Source organism: Hemiscyllium ocellatum, chromosome 22 (genome assembly GCF_020745735.1).
Source record: "Hemiscyllium ocellatum isolate sHemOce1 chromosome 22, sHemOce1.pat.X.cur, whole genome shotgun sequence".
In the NCBI taxonomy this organism is placed as follows: domain Eukaryota; kingdom Metazoa; phylum Chordata; class Chondrichthyes; order Orectolobiformes; family Hemiscylliidae; genus Hemiscyllium; species Hemiscyllium ocellatum.
This window is the reverse complement of record NC_083422.1, coordinates 57,739,127-57,764,738: the sequence shown is the minus strand read 5'-3', so window position 1 is coordinate 57,764,738 and position 25,612 is coordinate 57,739,127. Positions and strand designations below refer to the sequence as shown.

At 43.4% G+C, this 25,612-nt stretch overlaps 1 protein-coding gene across 1 annotated transcript in view; it reads left to right on the top strand.

The window, feature by feature from the left end:
* The window catches only part of pdzd7a (PDZ domain containing 7a), a 95,934-nt gene that overhangs the window by 9,811 nt on the left and 60,511 nt on the right, over positions 1-25,612 (top strand). Inside the window, exons 5-7 of the mRNA XM_060842285.1 lie at positions 3,117-3,264; positions 6,858-6,918; positions 17,368-17,865. Of these exons, the coding sequence (XP_060698268.1) occupies positions 3,117-3,264; positions 6,858-6,918; positions 17,368-17,865 (707 nt within the window). The remainder of the gene's footprint in view (positions 1-3,116; positions 3,265-6,857; positions 6,919-17,367; positions 17,866-25,612) is intronic.

Below are 25,612 nucleotides of genomic sequence, written 5' to 3'. Positions count from 1 at the left end.
GGAGAGATAAATGGGAGGTAGGAGGGGCTGGGGGGAAGGTAGCTGAGAATGCAATAGGTGGATGGAGGTGGGGGTGAGGGTGATAGGTCGGAGAGGAGGGTGGAGCAAATAGATGGGAAGGAAAATGGACACATGTTCTACAAACCCATCGACTCCCATAGCTACCTGGATTACACCTCCTCCCATACTGCCTGCTGCAAAAATGCTATCCCTTATTCCCAATTCCTCTGTCTCTATGCTCAGATTATCTCCTCCTTCAAAGACCGCAATTTTCCCTCCCAAGTGGTTGATGATGTCCTCCAGCGCATCTCATCCAAATGCCGTCCCTCTGCCCTCTAACCCCACCCCTCCTGCAACAATACCTTCTACCTCTGCATACATTGCATCGTTCTCCACTATTTCTGCCACCTACAAATGGACTCCACCACCAGAAATATATTTCCCTCACCACTTCTATCCACCTTCCGTAAAGACTGTTCACTCTGTGACTACCTGGTCAGGTCCATGCCCCAATAACCCACCCGCCCGAGCACCTTCCCCTGCTACCACAGGAATTGCAAAACCTGCGCCCACACCTCCACCACCACCACCCCCCCCACCTCCATCCAAGGCCCTAAAGGAGCCTTCCAAATCCATCAAAGTTTCACCTGCACTTGCACACATCATTTACATATCCGTTGCTCCCGATGCAGTTTCCAATACACTAGGGAGACTGGACGCCTACTTGCAGAGCACTTCAGAGAACATCTCCGGGACACATGCACCAACCAACCCCACTGCCCCATGGCTGAACATCTCAACTCCACCGCTCACTCTGCCGAGGACGTGCAGGTCCTGGGCCTCCTCCATCGCCACTCCCTTATCACCCGATGCCTGGAGGAAGAATGTCTCATCTTCCATCTCGGGACCCTCCAACCCCATGGCATCAATGTGGACTTCACCAGTCTTCTCATTTCCCCTCCCCCCCCCCCCCCCCCCCCCCCTTACCCCAGTTCCAACCTTTGTTGTGGGGAAAATACAGAGAACCACCAGGAGAGGCAGAGAGTTCTTCAAGAAGTAGGTCTTTTATTTGCAAAAAAAAACCATGACACTGAGAAAGCAGATTCTCGAATGCCCATGAACCTCAGGGTCTGTGGAGTTTTATATTTTTTTTATCATGTTTCTGTTAGCTTATCAACATGTCCAACTATATTAATCAAAGTACTTCACTCTAGCTACACAATAAACCAGTGATGTTAATTCCCATTATCTCTTTAGTTGTACATTCTACTTAATGTTATTCTAATGTCACAGTTAGATATTTTTTGCTAGCTGTGCTACAGTGGCTTTTCCATTCCAGACTAACCTGTCATGATAGATATTTAGCTATTCCATCTGTTACAATAGTCTCCTGACTCAAGCTGACTCTACTAACTATTAATTAGATATTTTAATGTCATGTTCCAAATATTTATTGTCCCAATCCTGTCATAAAACACAACAGAGAAACTTGCTTTATTATTTGTGTTGTCTCATCTCGCCATAGTGACCTTTCAGCCTTAACTTTGCTAATTGGTGTAAGAATGTTCCACTATGGTTATCTCATTCTGCCTTCCACAGAACACAGGTTGCCAGTGGTCTTCATGCTTTGACCCTTCCCATGCTTTCATGTTTTTCATTTTCCATACCTTCCAGCTCAGCACCATCCTCATGACCTGTACCATCTGTCAATTTTCCTTCCCACCTATCCGCTCCACCCTCCTCTCTGACCTATCACCTTCACCCCCACTTCCATTCACCTATTGCACTTTCAGCTCCCTCCTCACCCCCCCGCCCCCAACCATCCCCCTGCCAGCCCTACCCCCCCTCCCATTTATCTCTCCACCCCAAAGCTCCCAGCCACATTCCTGATGAAGGGCTTTTGCCTGAAACGACAATTTTACCTCTTCTCGGATGCTGCCTGACCTGCTGTGCTTTTCCTACACCACTCTACTCTAGACTCTGATCTCCAGCATCTGCAGTCCTCACTTTCGCCTAAGTCTACAGCAGGCTGATAGTGAATCGGCGGTCCATTTTACATTGACTTCAACCTAAAAATAAGTCTTATGCAATGAAAAATAAATTAGATATGGTTTGCCACCAGCCTGCTTTGCGCTATGTGTTTTAACCAGTTTCAATTGCCCCCTCCATCTACCGCCCTTGTCTCTCAAAGCTGCATGGTGCGCAACTGAGCAACATTCTTAAAAGGACTGCTTGTGAATCAAATGGGCTGCGAATGAGAAATTTCAAAGGGGACATTGTCATCACGACTCTTTTTTTTTCTGCTTGAAAAATTATGTGGAGCACCTTTAAGTCTGGGGCCAGTTAACTACGTGAATGCTTCAAAAATATTTTTATTTCCTACAAACCTTTAACCTCCCTTTACCTCCTCTTGAAACTTATAACTTCTTTCCAGGCTGTCGTCCCGTTGGTACAGGAACTTTTTATTTGTCTTTATCTGTGAACTGAGATGGTGGGTGTCACAGGCCGTTCAAATGTAAGGTACAATACTCCTGATTTCAATTCCCACCCAATTTTATCATTGATGATAGCAAGAAATATACATTAATGTGTATTTCCAGCAGCAATTGCTGGATAACTATCAGAATTTTGTCTGTTTTTTCCTTCATGATCTAAAGGTATCACAGGCACTTGTAGTTATTCACTATTGCCAGACCAACAATCATAAATTGAGTACATCCAGACTTTGTGTAGTAAATTATCAGCTAAACATCGCAAATGCTCCAATTGCTTGAGTCTCTTTGTTTCCTGTTTTATTGAATGCCTTTGTATTAAGGATAATTATTTATTGGTAGATGTTGTGGTTCTGTTCGCCGAGCTGGGAGTTTTTGTTGCAAATGTTTCGTCCCCTTTCTAGGTGACATCTTAAGTGCTTGGGAGCCTCCTGTGAAGCGCTTCTGTGCTGATTCCTCCGGCATTTATACAGCAGCGCTTCACAGGAGGCTCCCAAGCACTGAAGATGTCACCTAGAAAGGGGACGAAACATTTGCAACAAAAACTCCCAGCTCGGCGAACAGAACCACAACAATGAGCACCCGAGCTACAAATCTTCTCACAAACTTTGAATTTATTGGTAGAGTTGATCCTGGGGGACTAGCAGAACAGAATGGCATTAAAGTTGGTGACCAGATACTGGCAGCCAATGGAATAAGCTTTGAGAAAATTACCCACAGTAAGGCCGTAGAAATCCTGAAGAGTTACACACATGTGATGCTGACAGTTAAGGTAATCATAAATATATCACTGTATCTGCAATGCATAGCAATATTGTCATGCAGAATTGAATTTTAATTTCCAGAACATCATCTTAAACATTTCTAAAGTGTAAATAGATTTCTGTAGAAAATATTTTCTTTTCATGTTATCATTGGGATTTGGCAAGTTGCATTAGCTTCACTAAATTCTCGTGTTCATCAGATAATGAGGTATTAAACAGATCTGTTTGTATACAATAGACTAACATCTGGAAAAGAAAGAAGTGTGACAGTAATTTACTGATTAAGAGTACTCTTTGTATATAGTTTACGTTTAAATAATTGTTAGAATTTATACTGTGTAGTGAATACTCTAACAATATAGTGCAAATCACAAAATGAGTACACTATTTCATAAATCATGTAGCTGTATCATTTTACTGTTAAAGAGTTACAGAAGGTAATTATACCCTTGAGAGCACAACAATTGACAGTACTTTCATCTGATAATGTATCAGTGAAAATAACAGATGGTAAAATGCAGAAGACTTCACAAATCTGGAAGCTTTGATTCGCTGTGCTGAATGTCTTCCAAATCTACTTAATAATCTGATATACAACAATGAAACCAAAATATGAACTGTCTGGGAAACAGAAAGGAACATGAAACATAAAGGATTGGAGCAGGAATATTCAGTCAGATCATTGAACCTGCTGTGCCATTCAGTGGCTGTATTCCCAGTCCTTACCCTTTTCAATGGTGGTGGTTGTGTGTTTGGAGGGTGCTGTCAAAGGAGGATTAGTGAATTTCAGTGTATCTTGTAGATAGTAAATACTGCTGCTCCTAAGCAATCGCTGGTGGAGGGAGTGGGTGCTTGTGCATGGTTTGCCAGTCATGCAGGCTGCTTTGTTCTGGATGATGACAAGTTGAGTGTTCCAGAGTGTTGTTGGAGCTGCCCTCACTCAGGCAAGTGAGGAGTATTCCATCACACTCCTGATATGTGCCTTGTAAATGGTGGACAGGCTTTGGGGAGTCAGAAGGTGAGTTACTCACTGTAGAATTCCTAGCATCTGATCTGCTCTTGTAGCCACTGTATTTATATGGTGCGTCCAGTTGAGTTTCTGGTCAATGGTGACCCCAGAATGTTGATAATGGGAGATTTAATAATGGCAATGGAATTTAGTATCAAGGGGCAATAGTCAGATTATGGCTGATATGTGGTAAACATCTGCAAACTTACCAACCATGCTTCCTCTATTTTTATTCAAATTGTTTATAAAATTGACAAACAACGATGAACCCAAATCCAGTCCCTGTGGAACATCACTGGTCACAGGCCTCCAGTCTGAACAACAACCCTCCATTCTGAACAACAACCCTTCACTACTACTGTCTGTCTCCTACTGTCAAACCAATTTTGTATTCAATTAGTCAGCTTTCCCTAGATCCCTTGTGATCTAACTTTGCTAACCAGTGAGGTTAACACTATTGAATGTCAAGGGATGGTAGTTAGATTGTCTCCTATTGGAGATAGTAATTGCCTGGCATTTATGCAGCATAAATGTTACTTGCCACTTGTCAGCCCAAGGCTGGATATTGTCCAGATCTTGTTGCATTTAAACATGGACTGCTTTAGTATCAGAGGAGTCAGAAATTATGTTGAACATTGTGCAACCATCAGCAAACTTCTCTACTTCTGTTTATTGCTACCAAAGCTCACATTTATGCACAATTTACTTTATCTGTCATGCATTTGCCTATTCACTCAACCTGTCCAAATCACACTGGAGTACCTCTGCATCCTCCTAACAGTTGACCCTCCCGTCCAACTTTGTGTTACCTACAAACTTGGAGATGTTACATTTAGTTCCATCATCTAAATCATTAATAGATATCGTGAATAACTAGAGTCCATGCACTGATCCTTGCAGTACCCCACTAGTCACTGATTAATACAGAGAACCAGTGGATGTGGTTTACTTAGTTACAGATTGAACAATTCCAGTAGATTTATCAAGCATGATCTCCCTTTTATAAAACCATGCCATCTCTGTCCAATCCTCCCACTGTTTTCCAAGTACTCTGCTAACACATATTTTACAATGGATTCTAGCATTTTACCCACTGCTGATGTTAGGCTTAATAGTCTGTAATTATTTATTTTCTCTCTACCTCCTTTTATTTTGTAATGGGGTTATATTAGCTTCCCTCCAACCCATGAAACTATTCCAGAGTCAAAAGAATCTTGAAAGATGACCACCAACGCACCAATTATTTCTAGAGCCACCTCCTTAATTACTCTGGTTGTAGAAGATTGGATCTTGGAGACTTATTAGCCTTTAATCCCATCAATTTCCCAACACATTTCCCTACTGAAACTGATTTCCTGCACTTCCTCTCTCTCAGTAGACCCTGTGAGCTCAAACACTTTTAGATGTTACCTGTGCCTGCCTTTGTAAAGAAGGAACTGAAATATGTAGTTCATTGGTCTGACATCTTTTTGCTCCTCATTATAACTTCCCCTATTTCTGATTAGAACAAAGAAGAGTTTGTTTGGGAAATCTGGAAGCATTGGCTTCCCAGATAGCCTGGGAAAATTAACAATGGTACACCTTCTGAATTTCTTCATGAGATCTTTTGCCTAGCAACCCATCTAATTGGAAGGCTCGGGATTGCCTAACATTAAGTAGGAAAGCTGACCAACGAATAGAGAGGAAGGAGGTGTAAAAGGAGAGATGGTACTACATGAAGAGTTCATGGTTGGGACAGAAAGTCAGGGAAGAGGGGTAGAGCGGAAGAGATTATGTTTGGGGAAAGTATTCACTGTTGTGAAGTAGTGGTTGTGATTAACTGTGTTTATAATCAGGCGGAAGAGATCATAGTCTGTGGAGAAGGTGAGGGTGATAACGATGATCGACAAAGATCATGGGGTTAGATTTTTGAGGCTTAAAGATTGCTGGAGGGGATGTTCTGGGTGGCAGGGAGATATGTGTTGTTGGAGACCGTGGGTTGTGAAACAGGTAAATCTATTGGGCTTGCAGGAAATACAGCAGCCCACTCTAGCCCACATCATTCTGTCCATTTTCATGTCCTTTACCATATCAAGTTTACTAAGGCCTCAAAAACCTGGTTGAAACTTGTAGAAAATAAAGTCCTGTGAAACTGCATCATGCAGCCTCAAAAGACTTTTCAGACTGATCCTCCTTCTGGATTTGTCTGCCTAAAATGAGTTCACAGAGCTGAAACATTAATTGTTTCTAACTTCACAAACCTGGCATTTCCACTATTCAATCAGAAATATATGTGTGGTTCCAAAACAAAATGAAGGTTAAATATTGCTGAATTCAAACTAGCTTGAAGAGCTAAGGATATCTATGCAATATAAGTACAGAGAGGATTACACTGTCTACAAGAATGATTCTGAATATTCTGGATGTTAAAAAATTTCCAGATGATTTGTATTTGCAGCAGTACGGTGCACTGTTGCCACATAATGTGCCCTATATACCTTCTCAGCTGTGAAGTGTGCTTCAGCGAATTTATTATTTAGCAGGTTCTAGGGTCAAATTCTCTTCCAAATACACTTACGTGAAATCACTGATATGCGTGATGTCTTTGCTCAGGAAATTGGTAAATATCCTGCATACAAGGAAATGGTGGCCGAATACAGCTGGTTGACTAAATGTAAGTACAGAATAGAACTCTGAATAAGTATTAGCAAAGTATTGTGGATGCTGGAAATCTGAATCAAATGCAGAATATGCTGCAGAAACTCAGCAGATCTGGCAGCAAATGTGGAAAGAAACAGAATTAATGTTTTAGGTCTGATATGACGCTTCTTCAGTATCCTGCTGTCCTGAAGAAGTCCAATCAGACACAAAATATTTGTTTCTCTGTCCAGAGACACTGCCAAACTTGCAAATTTTCTCCAGAATTTTCTGTGTTTCGCTCAATAAATATTACCATCCAGTACCTTGTATGAGTTTTCTGGTATGAAAAACAAAACTTTCAATCATATTTTATTGTGTCACATTCCTCAAATCAAAAACTATAAGATTTAAGGTATATTTTCTCTTTGTAAATTTGACAAGTATGTATTTTATTAAATTATCATTGTAAATCATTTACAATTTTAAAAAAAATTCCTTCAACCAAAATCCCTGAGACTGGATTTTATGTGCCCATGCAAACCTGCTTTTGGTGGGGAGGGCGCATAAACAAGGGTGATGCCCAGCCCACCATCTTTGCATTTGCCTGCAAGCTCACTTTCTGAACACACTAAGTAGATCAGCAGCAAAACCTGCAGTCTGCTGTCATATTTAAATAAATAATTAACTGTCACTTGAACTTGTTGCTAAGCCATTCGGCTGCCCACATCAAAATGCAGCTGATGTGAGCATGAGTTGGCAACACTTTTTCTTAATTTTTTTTAAATTGTGGGAAGGAAGTGGGGATGCTATCTTGGCAGGGTTGGGGGAATACCCTTTCTACAACATGGCACATAGAAAGATAGCCCTCTTCTCTCCTACCTGCTGGTCCCCGAAACCAAACTCCCCACACCTCTACCATATCTCCCTGCTTGACTAAAGCCTCCCTGCCTAATGGCTTGACTTAATCACTCCAGGATCCATTGGTCTGTCTTAAAGCTTCCTCCTGTGATTCCATTGCCATTTGCCACTAGGTCAGAAGTATCTTTATTATAGTCATTAATATAGATTTTAAATAGCTGAAGCTTGAACACTGATTCTTGTGGCATGTTTATCCCTATGCTCTTATTCTCGTCTTTTAACTAATCCAATTCCCATACTTATATATTACCCCCAAGTCCACAAGGCCTTAAAATCCACAGCTGAAAATGTGTTGCTGGTTAAAGCACAGCAGGTTAGGCAGCATCCTAGGAACAGGAAATTCGACGTTTCGGGCCAGAGCCCTTCATCAGGAATGAGGAGAGTGTGCCAGGTAGGCTAAGATAAAAGGTAGGGAGGAGGGACTTGGGGGAGGGGCGATGGAGATGTGATAGGTGGAAGGAGGTCAAGGTGAGGGTGATAGGCAGGAGTGGGGTGGGGGGGGCGGAGAGGTCAGGAAGAAGATTGCAGGTTAGGAAGGCGGTGTTGAGTTCGAGGGATTTGACTGAGACAAGGTGGGGGGAGGGGAAATGAGGAAACTGGAGAAATCTGAGTTCATTCCTTGTGGTTGGAGGGTTCCCAGGCGGAAGATGAGGTGCTCTTCCTCCAACCATCGTGTTGTTATGTTCTGCCGATGGAGGAGTCCAAGGATCTGCATGTCCTCGGTGGAGTGGGAGGGAGAGTTAAAGTGTTGAGCCACGGGGTGGTTGGGTTGGTTGGTCCGAGCGTCCCAGAGGTGTTCCCTGAAGCGTTCCGCAAGTAGGCGGCCCGTCTCCCCAATATAGAGGAGGCCACATCGGGTGCAGTGGATGCAATAGATGATGTGTGTGGAGGTGCAGGTGAATTTGTGGCGGATATGGAAGGATCACTTAGGGCCTTGGAGAGAAGTAAGGGAGGAGGTGTGGGTGCAAGTTTTACATTTCCTGCGGTTGCAGGGGAAGGTGCCGGGAGTGGAGGTTGGGTTGGTGGGGGGTGTGGACCTGACGAGGGAGTCACGAAAGGAGTGGTCTTTGCGGAACGCTGATAGGGGAGGGGAGGGAAATATATCCCTGGTGGTGGGGTCCGTTTGGAGGTGGTGGAAATGATGGCGGAAGATACGCTGTATACGGAGGTTGGTGGGGTGGTAGGTGAGAACCAGTGGGGTTCTGTCTTGGTGGCGGTTGGAGGAGCAGGGCTCAAGGGCAGAGGAGCGGGAAGTGGAGGAGATGCGGTGGAGGGCATCGTCGATCACGTCTGGGAGGGAATCTGCGGTCCTTGAAGAAGGAGGCCATCTGGGCTGTACGGTATTGGAACTGGTCCTCCTGGGAGCAGATGCGGCGGAGACGAAGGAATTGGGAATATGGGATGGCGTTTTTACAGGGGGCAGGGTGGGAGGAGGTGTAGTCCAGATAGCTGTGGGAGTCAGTCAGTTTACAGTAGATGTCTGTGTTGAGTCGGTCGCCCGAGATAGAAATGGAAAGGTCTAGGAAGGGGAGGGAGGAGTCTGAGACAGTCCAGGTGAATTTGAGGTCGGGATGGAAGGTGTTGGTAAAGTTGATGAACTGTTCAACTTCCTCGTGGGAGCACGAGGCAGCGCCGATACAGTCATCGATGTAGCGGAGGAAAAGGTGGGGGGTGGTGCCAGTGTAGTTACGGAAGATGGACTGTTCCACATATGTTGTGGTTCTGCTCGCCGAGCTGGAAGTTTCTGCTGCAAACGTTTCGTTCCCTGGCTAGGGAACATCATCAGTGCTGTTGGAGCCTCGTGTGAAGCGCTGCTTTGATGTTTCTTCCGGTATTTATATTGGTTTGTTCTTGCCGCTTCCGGGTATCAGTTTCAGCTGCAGTGATTTGTATGTGGGGTCCAGGTCGATGTGTCTGTTGATGGATGTTCTTGTCGCTTCCGGGTGTCAGTTTCAGCTGTAGTGGTTTGTATATGGTGTCCAGGTCAATGTGTCTGTTGATGGAGTTTGGGGATGAATGCCATGCTTCTAGGAATTCTCTGGCTGTTCTCTGTCTGGCTTGTCCTATGATAGTGGTGTTTTCCCAGTCAAATTCATGTTGCTGGTTATCTGAGTGTATGGCTACTAGAGATAGCTGGTCGTGTCGTTTTGTGGCTAGCTGATGTTCATGGATGCGGATTGTTAGCTGTCTTCCTCTTTGTCCTATGTAGTGTTTTGTGCAGTCCTTGCATGGTATTTTGTAAACTACGTTAGTTTGGCTCATGCTGGGTATTGGGTCCTTTGTTCTAGTGAGTTGTTGTCTGAGCGTGGATGTTGGCTTGTGTGCTGTTATGAGTCCTAAGGGTCGCAGTAGTCTGGCTGTCAGTTCTGAGACGCTCCTGACGTATGGTAGAGTGGCTAGTCCTTTTGGTTGTGGCATGTCCTTGTTCCTCGGTCTATCTCTTAGGCATCTGGTGATAAAGTTGCGTGGGTATCCGTTTTTGGCGAATACCTTGTATAGATGTTCCTCTTCCTCTTTTCGCAGTTCTGGTGTACTGCAGTGTGTTGTGGCCCTTTTGAATAGTGTCCTGATGCAGCTTCGTTTGTGTGTGTTGGGGTGGTTACTTTCATAGTTTAAGACTTGGTCTGTGTGTGTTGGTTTCCTGTGTACCCTTGTGGTGAATTCTCCGCATATCCTACGAAGAGACAGGCATAGCTGGGGCCCATGCGGGTGCCCATGGCAACTCCTTTAGTTTGGAGGAAGTGGGAGGATTGGAAAGAGAAGTTATTCAGGGTGAGGACCAGTTCAGTCAGTCGGAGGAGGGTGTCAGTGGAAGGGTACTGGTTGGTGCGGCGGGAAAGGAAGAAGCGGAGGGCTTTGAGTCCTTCGTGATGGGGGATGGAGGTGTACAGGGACTGGATGTCCATCGTGAAGATAAGGCGTTGGGGACCGGGGAAGCGAAAATCATGGCGGAGATGGAGGGCGTGGGTGGTATCCCGAACGTAGGTGAGGAGTTCTTGGACTAAAGGGGACAGAACCGTGTTGAGGTATGCGGAGATGAGTTCGGTGGGGCAGGAGCAGGCTGAGACAATGGGTCGGCCGGGGCAGTCAGGTTTGTGGATTTTGGGCAGGAGGTAGAAATGGGCGGTGCGGGGTTGTGGGACTGTGAGGTTGGAGGCAGTGGATGGGGGATCCCCTGAGGTGATGAGGTCGTGGATGGTTTGGGAGATGATGGTTTGGTGGTGGGAGGTGGGGTCATGGTCAAGGGGGCGATAAGAGGAGGTGTCCACGAGCTGGCGTTTGGCCTCAGCGGTATAAAGGTCGGTGCGCCAAACTACTACCGCGCCTCCCTTGTCTGCCGGTTTGATGGTGAGGTTGGAGTTGGAGTGGAGGGCTGCACGTTCTGAGGGTGAGAGGTTGGAGTGGGTGAGAGGGGTGGACAGGTTGAGTCGGTTAATGTTGCGGCGGCAGTTGGCTATAAATAGATCGAGGGCGGGTAAGAGGCCAGCACAGGGTGTCCAGGTGGTTGGGGTGTGTTGGAGGCGGGAGAAGGGATCGTCAGGGGGTGAGCGGGGGTGGGAGAAGGGGTTGTCAGGGGGTGCCACAGTCATAGTCCCACAACCCCGCACCTCCAACCTCATAGTCCCACAACCCCGCACCGCCCGTTTCTACTTCCTGCCCAAAATCCACAAACCTGACTGCCCCGGCCGACCCATTGTCTCAGCCTGCTCCTCAGCCCACCGAACTCATCTCCGCATACCTCAACACGGTTCTGTCCCCTTTAGTCCAAGAACTCCCCACCTACGTTCGGGACACCACCCACACCCTCCACCTCCTCCATGATTTTCACTTCCCCGGTCCCCAACGCCTTATCTTCACGATGGACATCCAGTCCCTGTACACCTCCATCCCCCATCACGAAGGACTCAAAGCCCTCCGCTTCTTTCTTTCCCGCCGCACCAACCAGTACCCTTCCACTGACACCCTCCTCCGACTGACTGAACTGGTCCTCACCCTGAATAACTTCTCTTTCCAATCCTCCCACTTCCTCCAAACTAAAGGAGTTGCCATGGGCACCCGCATGGGCCCCAGCTATGCCTGTCTCTTCGTAGGATATGTGGAACAGTCCATCTTCCGCAACTACACTGGCACCACCCCCCACCTTTTCCTCCGCTACATTGATGACTGTATCGGCGCTGCCTCGTGCTCCCACGAGGAGGTTGAACAGTTCATCAACTTTACCAACACCTTCCATCCCAACCTCAAATTCACCTGGACTGTCTCAGACTCCTCCCTCCCCTTCCTAGACCTTTCCATTTCTATCTCGGGCGACCGACTCAACACAGCCATCTACTATAAACCGACTGACTCCCACAGCTACCTGGACTACACCTCCTCCCACCCTGCCCCTTGTAAAAACGCCATCCCATATTCCCAATTCTTTCGTCTCCGCCACATCTGATCCCAGGAGGACCAGCTCCAATACCGTACAGCCCAGATGGCCTCCTTCTTCAAAGACCGCAGATTCCCCCCAGACGTGATCGACGATGCCCTCCACCGCATCTCCTCCACTTCCCGCTCCTCTGCCCTTGAGCCCCGCTCCTCCAACCGCCACCAAGACAGAACCCCACTGGTTCTCACCTACCACCCCACCAACCTCCGTATACAGCGTATCTTCCGCCGTCATTTCCGCCACCTCCAAACGGACCCCACCACCAGGGATATATTTCCCTCCCCTCCCCTATCAGCGTTCCGTAAAGACCACTCCCTTCGTGACTCCCTCGTCAGGTCCACACCCCCCACCAACCCAACCTCCACTCCCGGCACCTTCCCCGACAACCGCAGGAAATGCAAAACTTGCGCCCACATCTCCTCCCTTACTTCTCTCCAAGGCCCCAATGGATCCTTCCATATCCGCCACAAATTCACCTGCACCTCCACACACATCATCTGTTGCATCCGCTGCACCCGATGTGGCCTCCTCTATATTGGGGAGACGGGCCGCCTACTTGCGGAACGCTTCAGGGAACACCTCTGTGACGCCCAGACCAACCAACCCAACCACCCCGTGGCTCAACACTTTAACTCTCCCTCCCACTCCACCGAGGACATGCAGGCCCTTGGACTCCTCCACGGCAGAACATAACAACACGACGGCTGGAGGAGGAGCGCCTCATCTTCTGCCTGGGAACCCTCCAACCACAAGGAATGAACTCAGATTTCTCCAGTTTCCTCATTTCCCCTCCCCCCACCTTGTCTCAGTCGGTTCCCTCAACTCAGCACCGCCCTCCTAACCTGCAATCTTCTTCCTGACCTCTCCGCCCCCACCCCACTCCAGCCTACCACCCTCACCTTGACCTCCTTCCACCTATCACCTCTTCATCGCCCCTCCCCCAAGTCCCTCCTCCCTACCTTTTATCTTAGCCTGCCTGGCACACTCTCCTCATTCCTGATGAAGGGCTCTGGCCCGAAACGTCGAATTTCCTATTCCTTGGATGCTGCCTGACCTGCTGTGCTTTAACCAGCAACACATTTTCAGCTCTGATCTCCAGCATCTGCAGACCTCACTTTTTACTTAAAATCCACAAGCCTTTATCTTCTATATTAACCATTTGTGTGGCATCTTATTGAATGTCTTCTGAATTACACTTATACTATTACTTTGCATCAGTGTTCACTAAGGAGAGGAACATGATGAATGTTGAGATTAGAGATAGAAGTTTGATTAGTCTGGATCATGTTGGCATAAGTAAGGAAGATGTGTTGGGTATGCTAGAGGTTATTAAAGTGGACAAATCTATCTCAGGTTGCAGAGGGAGGCAAGAGAGGAAATAGCTGGGGCCCTGACTGATATCTTTGTGGCATCCTTAAATACAGGTGAGGTGTCGGAGGACTAGAGGGTAGCTTATGTTGTACAAGAAGGGTAGAAGGGATATTCCGAGTAACTACAGACCAGTGTGCCTGATGTCGGTGGTGGGGAAGTTGCTGGAGAGGGTATTAAAAGATAGGATCTATTTATATTTAGAAAAGAATGAGCTTTTCAGTGATAGGCAAAATGGTTTTGTGCGGGGGAGATCGTGCCTTACCAATTTAATAGAGTTCTTCAAAGGAGTGACCAAGTTGTTAGATAAAGGAAGGGCTGTTGATATCATATACATGGATTTTAGTAAGGCGTTTGATAAAGTTCCCCATTGTAGACTAATGGAGAAAGTGAAGTCACATGATGTGCAGGGTGTTCTAGCTAGGTGGATAAAGAACTGGTTGAGCAACAGGAGACAGAAAGTAGTAGTTGAAGGGAGTTTCTCGAAATGGAGAAAGGTGACCAGTGGTGTTCCACAGGGGTCAGTGCTGGGGCCACTGTTGTTTGTGATATACATAAATGATTTAGAAGAGGGCATTGTTGGTATGATCAGCAAGTTTGCAGATGACACAGAGATTGGTGGAGTAGCAGAAAGCATAAGGGACTGTCAGAGAATACAGGAGGATATAGATAGACTGGAGAGTTGGGCGGAAAAGTGGCAGATGGCTTTCAATCCAGACAAATGTTGGGTGATGCATTTAGGCAAGACTAATTCTAGAGCGAATTATACAATGAATGGAAGAGCCCTGGGAAAAGTTGATGTGCAGAGAGATCTGGGAGTGCAGGTCCACTGTACCCTGAAGGTTGCTGCACAGGTGGAAAGAGTGGTCAAGAAGGCATATAGTATGCTTGCCTTCATTGGATGGGGTATTGAGTATAAGAACTGGCAAATCATGTTAAAATTGTACAGGACATTGGTTCAGCCGCATTTAGAATATTGTGTACAGTTCTGGTCACCACATTACCAAAAGGATGTGGACCCTTTGGACAATATGCAGAGAAGGTTTACAAGGATGTTGCCTGGTATGGAAGGTGTTAGCTATGAAGAGAGGTTGAGTAGATTAGGTTTATTTTCACTAGAAAAAAAAGGAGATTGAGGGGTGACCTGATTGAGGTTTACAAAATCATGAAGGGTGTAGACAGGGTGGATAGAGACCAGCTTTTTCCTAGGGTGAAGGATTCAATAATCTGAGGTCATGCTTTCAAGGTGAGAGGTGGAAAGTTTAAGGGGGATACACACAGCAAGTACTTCACAAAGAGGGTGGTTGGAACGCATTGTCAGCAGAGGTGGTAGAGGCAAGCATTTAAGATGCGTCTAAACAGATGCATGAGTAGGTGGGGAGCAGAGGGTTACAAATGCTTAGCAATTGACCAACAGATTTAGACAGTATATTTGGATCAGCTCAGGCTTGAAGGGCCGAAGGGCCTTATTCTGGGTTGTAAATTTTCTTTGTTCTTTGTTCTATCCACTAGTTTCCCCATATCAACCCTACTAGTTACATCCCCAAACACTAATATATTTGTCAAGTATGATTTGCCTGTTGAATGACCATATTGACTTTGTCTATGATTTTCTATGTGCACAGTTTAAGATTTTTTAATAAAAGACTTTGTTATGACTGACATCAGACTAACTGGCCTGTTGTTCCCTGTCTTTTGACTTCCTCCTTTCTTGATTAATGGAGTTATGTTTACTAAACTTCCGAACATCAAGAAATGTACCAGAAATATCAGTTTTTAAAAATCATAGCTAGTGGATTGTCTGCTATTCTTTCATACCATTGAAATCAATCCAAAGAAATCAGCTTCTACTTTGGGTGGGCAATTCACTCCTGCAATTATATCCAGTAAGCCAATGTGGAAATTGATAATAAGCATCAAGTAGCAAAATATTTCTAAATCTTTGCCTGATTACAACTTGGTCAAATCATGAGTGTGTGCTATTTAATTAAACTACAAGAAGAGATTTTCCTAGATCTTTTCTGATTCATTCACAGGATGTGTGGCATTGGCAAGGCCAGTATTCATTACACATCCTTAACTGTCATTTTGAGGGGAGTGGTGCACCGTTTTCTTGTGTGTCGTGAATGTACACCTACTGGGCTGTTGAGTGGGAAGTTCCAGAATTTTGACGCAGCCATAATGAAGAAATAATGATACCTCGAAGATGGATGATGTGTGACTTGAAGGAGAAGTTTTAGATGAAAGTGCTTGCCCTTGTAGGTGGTCAAGGCCAAGGGTTTGGAAGGTTTGTTACGAGAAGCTTTGGACGGTTTGCTTATTGTAGATGATGCATATTGCAAGATAGTGTTCTAGTGATGGAGGGAATTAATGTTTAAGGCAGCTAATGGAGTTTTACTCCGGCTAGTTGCTTTGTCCGTGATGGTGTTGAGCAAGTTTAGTTTTGTTAAAGCTACATCATCTGACAATGAAGAATTCTCTGTCATACTTATAGCTTGTGGTTTATAAATGGTGTAAAAGAGTTGTGGAGTTAGGGGATGAATCACTTGCCACGGAATTCCCAATGTCTGGCCATGTCCTGCGGCCACAGTATTCATGTAACTGTATCTATGTTTCTGATAAATGGTAACATCCTAACATATTATTGGTGATAAATTTGAAGATTGGAAAGTGTTAAAGTGTGGCGTCAAGGAGCTCTAACAAATCCAGAGTCAATGGGAGTTGGGAAAGCCCTACCACTGGTAGGAATCATACCTGGTACAAAGAAAGATGGTTATGGTTCAGAAGATCAGCTCTAGGACTCCACTGGAGGAATTCCTCATGATAGTGTATTGGGCTAAATGATCTTCAGCTGTATTTTCTTCCATCTCAAGGCCAGAGATAGGGGTGTTCACTGATGATTGCACAATGTTCAGTGGTGATGGAATACTCCCTGTTTGCCTAGATGAGTATAGCACCATCAGTGCTCAAGAAGCTTGACGTGAGGCAAAGTTGACTGCTTGATTGGCACCACACCCATAAATGTTCACTGTCTCCACCACTGATACTTAGTGGCAGCAGTGCATACCATTCCACAATATGCACTAAGGCTCCTTACACAGCACCTTCCAAACCCATGACCCAAACATCTAGAAGAATGGCCTGCAGACATATGGGAACACCACCACCTTCAACTTTCTCTTCTAGTCACTCACCATCCTGACTTGGAAACAGTGCTGTTTTTCACTGGTTGCTGGATCAAAGCATGAGACATCCCTCCATAACAGCTTTGTGGGTCTAACTACACCAATTTGCGAAGGCTACATGACATCTGTAAAGGGAAATAAATGCTGGCTCAGCCAGCAATACCCACATTCCATGTTGAATTTAAAAAAAAGGTTAGATTTGCTCTGTTAAAGCATAGAAACTGTCAGAAAATCATTTGGGTTGAGTGCATGTCTGTGAATGAACAATGGCATTTAAAGTAATGAAAATCACAGTTCTGTCACCCTCCTGACTTTGAGGTTCACTATGCCTAGGTATTCTATTGATCCTAAACACAGATCCAGGAAAATGTTTTGGTGTGTTTTGATTAAAAAGCATGCAATAATAGTGTGTCCAGGTTAATCAAAAATACATTTATAAATATTTCTCTAACATTTGGAAGAAAAATCATGGAAAGAAGTCATTCAAAATGTTTGCTTTGTAGGTGCTGTTCAATGCAGCCTTTAGTCTTCCAAATAACCCTTCCTAATCCTAAATTGCAGTGCCATTTTGTTTTTTCAGTGACAAATAATCATTCTCAGCGCTTTGGCTCAGACATAAATTCCTCCACTTCATCTCATTCATCTGGGACACCTTTGAGCTCCATGAGTGATTCTTTGCAGGTCTTCCTCCCCACTACCCACAGTTCAACTGACATGGTAGATGTATGTATTTCCACAGAGGACTCCAAATCTCTTCAGTACAATCGTCTAAATACAATAGAGACTGCAATACAAACAGACCTCCAGTTGTCTCCCTCCTCGAATGTTGACATTTCAGGTGAACAAAGGACAGGAAAGCCAGTGACAGAGCGAAGCCGGACACTTGGGCGTACAGTTCTCTTAAAGGAGACAGCCATTAGATCAGAGAGTTTTAAAGAAATGTGCATCAAACAGAGAACTTACTCCACTGGCGATTCTGCTGATGAACTTCTGCTTTCTCCAAAAACTGCAGTGCTGTTGGCCCTAAGTAAACCAAGGAAACCAATCAGTCGATCACAGAGTTACATTACAATTGGAGGTGAGAGTATTTAAATAAACTAAATCATGGATTCGTTGTTTTAGTTCCAAAAGGTTTCTGTGGCAATTTTAAAACGTTTTTAAGTATATTTATCTATCTTTGAAGTATCAGAAATTTAAGTTAATCAAATTGTAAACGATTTCTCATCAAAAAACAAAGAACTGCAAGCGAATGCTGACAATCTGAAATGAGCAGGGTCACCAAACCCGAAACATTGACTGCTTTCTCTCCCAGATGCTGTCAGACCTGAGTGTCTCTACCAATTTCTGTTTTTGTTGCAAACAACTTCTGTTGACTTAAAATTACAAACAGATGAATTATGAACAGGAATAGACCATTCAAATCTGCAAGCCTGCTCTGCCATCTAATAAGATCATGGCTGATCTGTTTATGTTTTAAATTCCACATTGCCAGCTAATCCAAATTTTTTTTATTCTTTTGCCCAACAAGAATCTATGTACTTGTGCCTTAAAAATATTCAATGACCACACCTCCACTGCCTTTTGAAGCGGAGAGTTCCAAAGTCACATGACTCTGAGTAAAAATATTCTCTTCCCCTTTATCTTAATTTTTAAGCAGTGACCTCTCAAGACCAAACAGTACCTCATATAATTCAATCAAGTTGCCTCTCAAGCTTCCAAATGCCAGTGGAAACAAGCCCAGTCTGTCTGAGACAACACTTTCATTCCAGTTATGAATCTAGTAATTCTCCCATGTTCTGCATCGAATGCATTTACATCCTTTCTTAAATAAGGAGCCCAAGAATGCACACAATATTCAAGATAAAGCCTCACCAATAAGTGAAGCATAGCATCCTTACATTTATTCTCAATTCCTCTTGTAATAAAGGATAGTATTCCATTAGCATTTGCAATTACTTGATGTACCTACATACTAATTTTTTGTGACTCATACACCTAGATCCCTCCACAACTTGGAATTCTGTAGAATATAAATTGTAAACAGCTGAGGTCCCAGCAAAGACCCATGCAGGGACCCCCTCATCACATATTGCCAATCAGAAGAAGACCCATTTTGCATATTCTCTGCTTCTTGCAGCCAGCCAAACGTTTATCCATGCTAATATGTTACTTCTAACATCATGATTCTACTTTGTGCAATAAAGTTTTATGTAGCAAATGTCAGGCACCTTCTAGAAATCCAAGTCCAGTATATCTACAGGCTTCCCTCCTTCTACAGTGCATGTTACTGCTTCAAAGAACTACAATAAATTGACTTAATATGATTTGCCTTTGACAGCACCATGCTGACTTTTCCTGATTACTTTGTCCAGCTATAACTTCTTTAATGATTGATTCTAACACATTTCCCATGACTGGTATCAAACTAATTGGCCTATGTTCTGAGGAAGAGTCACTGGACCCAAATTAACTCTGATTTCTCTTCATAGATGCTGCCAGATCTGCTGAGTTTTTCCAGTGATATCTGTTTTTGCAGCCTATAGTTTCCTGTCTTCTGCCTTCCTCTCCTTGAAAAAAGAAGCTTTATGTGTTAAGTTCCAGAATTTAGAAATTTTTTGAAAAATTCATATCAATGCATCTACTACCTCCGTTAGGCACCTTTTAAGACTCTAGAATGGATGGATTTGCTCAGTACTGCTTTCTGACAGTTCACATTGTTGCCCTGACTTAAGTATAAAATAATAGTTTTAGACCTACTCTTCTCACTTTCAAACTGAATGTAAAATTTAATTATATTTTGGTTGTTGCTATTTAAAGAGTCTCTACTCTTAGGTTATTAGTTAATCATATCTTTGCCAATGTTCATAAACAAAGCTAATTTGGTCCTAGACTTTTTAAACAGATTTGATAAATAATAGATGAGAGAATGGGCCTTAATTATTTTGGAAAATTATTAACTGAATAGTAATTACCAACTGCCTAAATCAGTAACTGATGAATCATGAAATATATTTCTAAATTGATTTCAATTAGAATACTGGAATCAAAACAAAATATGCTGAAAACAAATAGTAGGCCAGTTAGCAGCTGTAAAGAGAAATACTAGTTTTTTTTTGAGCATTGACTTTTGTTTGTACAGAGATCAAATGCATATTTCTAGCTTTATTAGCTTTGAGGTCAGCATTTTATAGATTATGTTTCTTGTTAGTTATATGTAGAAAATTGCTGCAAATTGGACATCTGTGATTCTGTAATAAATTCAACTTCAGAAAATTACAGATCAACATTGATTGAATTTTTTTGAAGAAGTAACAAAGAGGATTGGTGAGGGCAGAGCGTAATCTATACAAACTTCAGTAAGACATTCAACAAGGCTCCTCATGGGAGTCTGGTTAGCAAGGTTAGATCTCATGGAATACAGGGAGAACTAGCCATTTGGTTACAAAACTGGCTCAAAGGTAAAAGACACATGGTGATGGTGGAGGGTTGCTTTTCACGCTGGGTCCACTGCTTTTCATCATTTATATAAATGATTTGGATGTGAGCATAAGAGGTATAGTTAGTAAGTTTGCAGATGACACCAAAATTGGAGGTGTAGTGGACAGCAAAGAAGGTTACCTCAGAGTACAACAGGATCTTGATCAGATGGGCCAATGGGCTGAGAAGTAGCAGATGGAGTTTAATTCAGATGAATGCGAATTTTGGAAAAGCAAATCAGAGCAGGACTTATTCACTTGATCGTAAGGTCCTAGGGAGTATTGCTGAACAAAGAGACCTTGGAGTGCAGGTTCATAGCTCCTTGAAAGTAGAGTCGCAGATAGATAGGATAGTGAACAAGACATTTGGTATGTTTTCCTTTATTGGTCAGAACATTGAGTATCGGAGTTGGGAGATCAGCTGTGGCTGTAGAGGACATTGGTGAAGCCACTTTTAGAATATTGTGAGCAATTTTAATCTCTTTCCTATAAGAATTATGTTGAGAAACTTGAAAAGGTTCAGAAAAAAATTACAAGGATATTACTAGGGTTGGAGGGTTTGAGCTGTAGTGAGATGCTGATTATGCTAGGGCTATTTTCCCTGGAGCGTTGGAAGCTGAGGGGAGACCTTGTAGAGGTTTATAAAATCATGAGGGGCATGGATAGGGTAAATAGACCAGGTCTATTTACTGTAGATGACAGGAGAAATCATACAACTAGCCAGGAGGAAAAGGGAAGTGTATGTAAGGTCCAGGCAGCTAGGAGCAGAATGGGCCCTGGAGGAATATCAGAAGAGTAGGACCAGTCTTAAACAAGGAATCAAGCAGGATAAAAGGGTCATGAAATAGCTTTAGCGAGCAGTATTAAGGAGAATCCCGAAGCCTTTTTATTCTTATATAAGAAGCAAGAGGGTAACAAGAGAAACAACTGGTCCACTAAAGAATTGTGAAAGAAGGCTGTGTGTTGAACCTGAGAGATTGGGTGAGATACTGAACGATTACTTTGTATCAGTGTTCACTGAGGAGAGGAACACGATGAATATTGAGATTAAAGCTAGAAGTTTGATTAGTCTGGATCACATTGACATAAGTAGGGAAGATGTGTTGGGCTAGAGGTTAAGGTGGACAAATCCCCAGGACTGGATGGGATCTATCCCAGGTTGCTGAGGGAGGTGAGAGAAGAAATAGCTGGGGCCCTTACAGATATCTCTGTGGCATCCTTAAGCACAAGTGAGGTGCCAGAGGACTGGAAAGTTGCTTATGTTGTCCCCCTGTACAAGAAAGCAACATGGTTTTGTGATAGGCAACATGGTTTTGTGCGGGGGAGATCGTGCCTTACCGACTTAATAGAGTTCTTTGAGGAAGCGACCAAGTTGATAGATGAAGGAAGGGCTGTTGATGTCATATACATAGACTTTAGTAAAGCGTTTGATAAGATTCCCCATAGTAAACAAATAGAGAAAACGAAGTCACATGGTGTGTATGGTGTTCTAGCTAGGTGGATAAAGAACTGGTTGAGCAACAGGAGACAGAGTAGTAGTTGAAGGGAATTTCTCGAAATGGAGAAAGATGACCAGTGGTGTTCCACAGGGATCAGTGCTGGGGCCACTGTTGTTTGTGATATACATAAATGATCTGGAAGAGGGCACTGTTTGTATGATCAAGTTTGCGGATGACATGAAGATTGGTGGAGTAGCAGAAAGCATAAGGGACCGTCAAGGAATAGAGGAGAGATAGACTGGAGAGTTGGGCACAAAAGTGGCAGATGAAGTTCAATCCAGACAAATGTGAGGTGATGCAATTAGGCAAATCTAATTCTAGAGCAAATTATACAGTAAATGAAAGAGCCTTGGGAAAAGTTGACGAGCAGAGAGATCTGGGAGTGCAGGTCCGTTGTACCCTGAAGGTTGCTGCACAGGTGGATAATGTGGTCAAGAAGGCATACGGTATGCTTGCCTTCATCGGATAGGTTATTGCGTATAAGTGCTAGCAGGTCATGTTAAAATTGTACAAGACATTGGTTCAGCCGCATTTAGAATATTGTGTACAGTTCTGGTCGCTATATTACCAAAAGGATTTGGATGCTTTGGAGAGGGTGCAGAGAAGGTTTATGAGGATGTTGCCTGGTATGGAAGGTGCTAGCTATGAAGAGAGGTTGAGTAGGGTAGGATTGTTTTGATCAGAAAAAAGGAGATTGAGGGGGACCTGATTTGAGGTTTACAGAATCATGAAGGGTAGATAGAGACCAGCTTTTTCCCAGGGTGAAGGATTCAATAATGAGCGATCACGCTTTCAAGGTGAGAGGTGGAAAGGTTAAGGGATACAAGTGGCAAGTACTTTACACAGAGGGTGGTAGGTGTCTGGAACACATTGCCAGCAGAGGTGGTAGAAGCAGGCATGGATTCATGTAAGATGCATCTGGACAGATGCATGAGTAGGTGCCTTTCAAATTGCATCATCTGCCATGGTAGGTTTCAAACCTGGGGTCCCAGAACATTACCTGGGTTTCTGGATTAACAATCCAGTGGTAATATTACTAGGCCATCAGCTCCGTCTATTACAAGGTAAAGACAATGGACATGAATAGGAGTATGATGTTTAAGAAAAGAAATGAGTTACTGAAATCATTGAAGATGGCAAGAACAGTTGAGATGGATATTGTGGGAGTTGCTCAACGCAGAGGCTGAGGGAGGAATTGAGGGAAGATTTTTAAGGAAACACTCAGGATACAGCTTGGACTCCGTCCTGAAGGGCCAAGATGTTTATGGAAAGATGAGGGGACAATCTCCTTTGAAATAGTTTCTGTAGAACTTACCTGACTGTCCATGTAGAAAATTGAGAGTATGGTGCTGGAAAAGCACAGCAGGTCAGGCAGCATCCAAGGAACTGGAAAATCGACCCATTGGGCAAAAGCCCGTCATCATCCTGCATCCTCTTCCAGCACCACACCCTCGACTCTAATCTCCAGCATCTGCAGTCCTCACTTTCACCTCGTCCACTGTAGGAAGTTAAATTACAGTGATATCAGAGAACAGTGCAGTGTTATGCCTTCACAACAATTATTTGGGCTTGCATGTAGGCAACCGCTGATTATTACAGCAGGATATTTGTACTTACCCAGCTAATTGCAATTTCATGTGTCTCAGGAGCACATTTTAGAGGATAGCACTGAAAGGTAAGAGATGTGATTAAGGCAAAGATTATATGCAGTGTTGTAGATATTTCTTGTACACCACTTCCTTTAAATGTTCAAGTTAGATTATATATGTAAAAATATCAATGCTAATGACAGTGATATGACTCTGATAATTAATCAATATAAAGCATGGGAAAAGTTGAGCTTTTCCCACATCTAATTCTAATGATACTCCTATCTGCAAGTATGAACGATCTTATCCATGATCATTAATCCAATCTGATTTCCAATTCCTAAAGGCAAGTAGTGGAACACTTGTTTACATAAGAACATAAGAACCAGGAGCAGGAGTAGGCCATCTGGCCCCCCGAGTCTGCTCCACCATTCAATAAGATCATGGCTGATCTTTTCATGGCCTCAGCTCCACTTATCAACCCTCTCACCACGACACTTAATTCCTTTACCGTGCAAAAAATTATCTAGCTAGCTTTAAAAACATTTACTGAGGAAGACTCAACCACTTCACTGGGCAGGGAATTCCATAGATCCACAACCTTCTGGGGTGAAGAAGTTCCTTCTCAGTTCAATTCTAAATCTGGCACCCTCTAATTTTGAGGTCTGCCCTCTTGTCCTAGTTTCACCTGCCAGTGGAAACATCCTCTCTACTTCTATCTTAGCTATTCCTTTCATAATTTTATCTGCTTCTATAAAATCCTCTCTTCTTCTAAATTCCAATGAATATAATCCCAGTCTACTCTGTGTCTCCTCATAAACTAAGCCCCTCAACTCCGGAATCAACCTAGTGAACCTCCTCTGCAGACCTTTTAGTGCCAGTACATCCTTTCTCAAGCAAGGAGAGCAAAGTTGCATACAATACTCCAGGTGTGGCTTCACCAGCACCCCACACAGCTACAACATAACCTCCCTGTTTTTTAAGCTCAATCCCTTTAGCAATGAAGGACAAAATTCCATTTGCCTTCCTATTACTTATTGCATCTGCAAACCAACCTTTTGTGATTCATGCACAAGGATACCCAGGTCCCTCTGCACAGAAGTGTGCTGCAATTTCTTACCACTCAAGTAAACTTGTTTAGTTTCTAATGTCTTGGAAAACAAGTACATAACTGTTTCCAGCTGTAGGATTAAAGGGTTTAATACACAGCTTATCAAATATTACTGAAAAAAACCCATGTGATGCTCTTTTCCAGTTTCTCTATTTAAAAAGTGATAACAGGATTGGACTCCAGAAACAAACTAATAATGAGGCCTGAATCTACATGCTGGGTTTCCAGCATAAACAAAATGACACAAGAACCACATTTCTTCTGATTCCAGAAGACCTGCTGTCAAGCCAAAACCCACTGTTGTCATCAAGAAGGTGACGTAATGGTTAAGGACTATAATTTGTACGTCTTTAATTCAAAAAAACTTCATATGTACAAGAAGTGATCTAATTTTGCTACTCTTCATTTTCATTCTTGTTGCAGTGCCCACCAGGGCAACAATAAGTTGATCCTTGTTATAATTATACAGGCATCTCCAAATCTTGTTTTAATTGGTTGTTTGGGTGAATTGGTGGTGGATTTCCAAATAAACTAGTAAGGGGAGTTGGTCAAGTGGAGGAGAGAACAGACTGAAGTCTGTATTAAATTATAAAATGCAGATAAACAGTTACGGAGACAGACTTACTTGCTTTGGCAAACGGATGAATCATAATATTCTAAAGCTGGGTTTTTGAGGTCAGCTATATTTAGACTTAAATTTCCAGGATCACTCATGCAGAATGGCCACTTAGCTAAATATCAAGGAGTAGCACCGCCTGTGAATTTGTACCATAATTAAAGTCAGGATTTCCAAAAGAAGGTGAAACAAACTTATTTCTGAATCAATTTGTCTGTATGTCCTTGTTTGCCATGACCTGCCTGTACTGCTCACAAGACAAAGCTTTTCATTGTACTTAGGTACACTTGACTACAATAGATCAAATTAAATCAAATATGAAATTTTAAAATAAGATGTGAACACCAAAATTGTGATTCTCACCAAAATTGTGATAGGGTATTCTTTGACAATATCCTTGATTCTACAGCTACTAATTTTAATAATCCAGAGACATCAAGAACTGACCCCATGGCAAATTCTCCAGTGTCTGCTCCCACTATTTGAAACTCTCATTTCATAATTTTAGAGGATTAGTTGCATAATCTGTTCTCA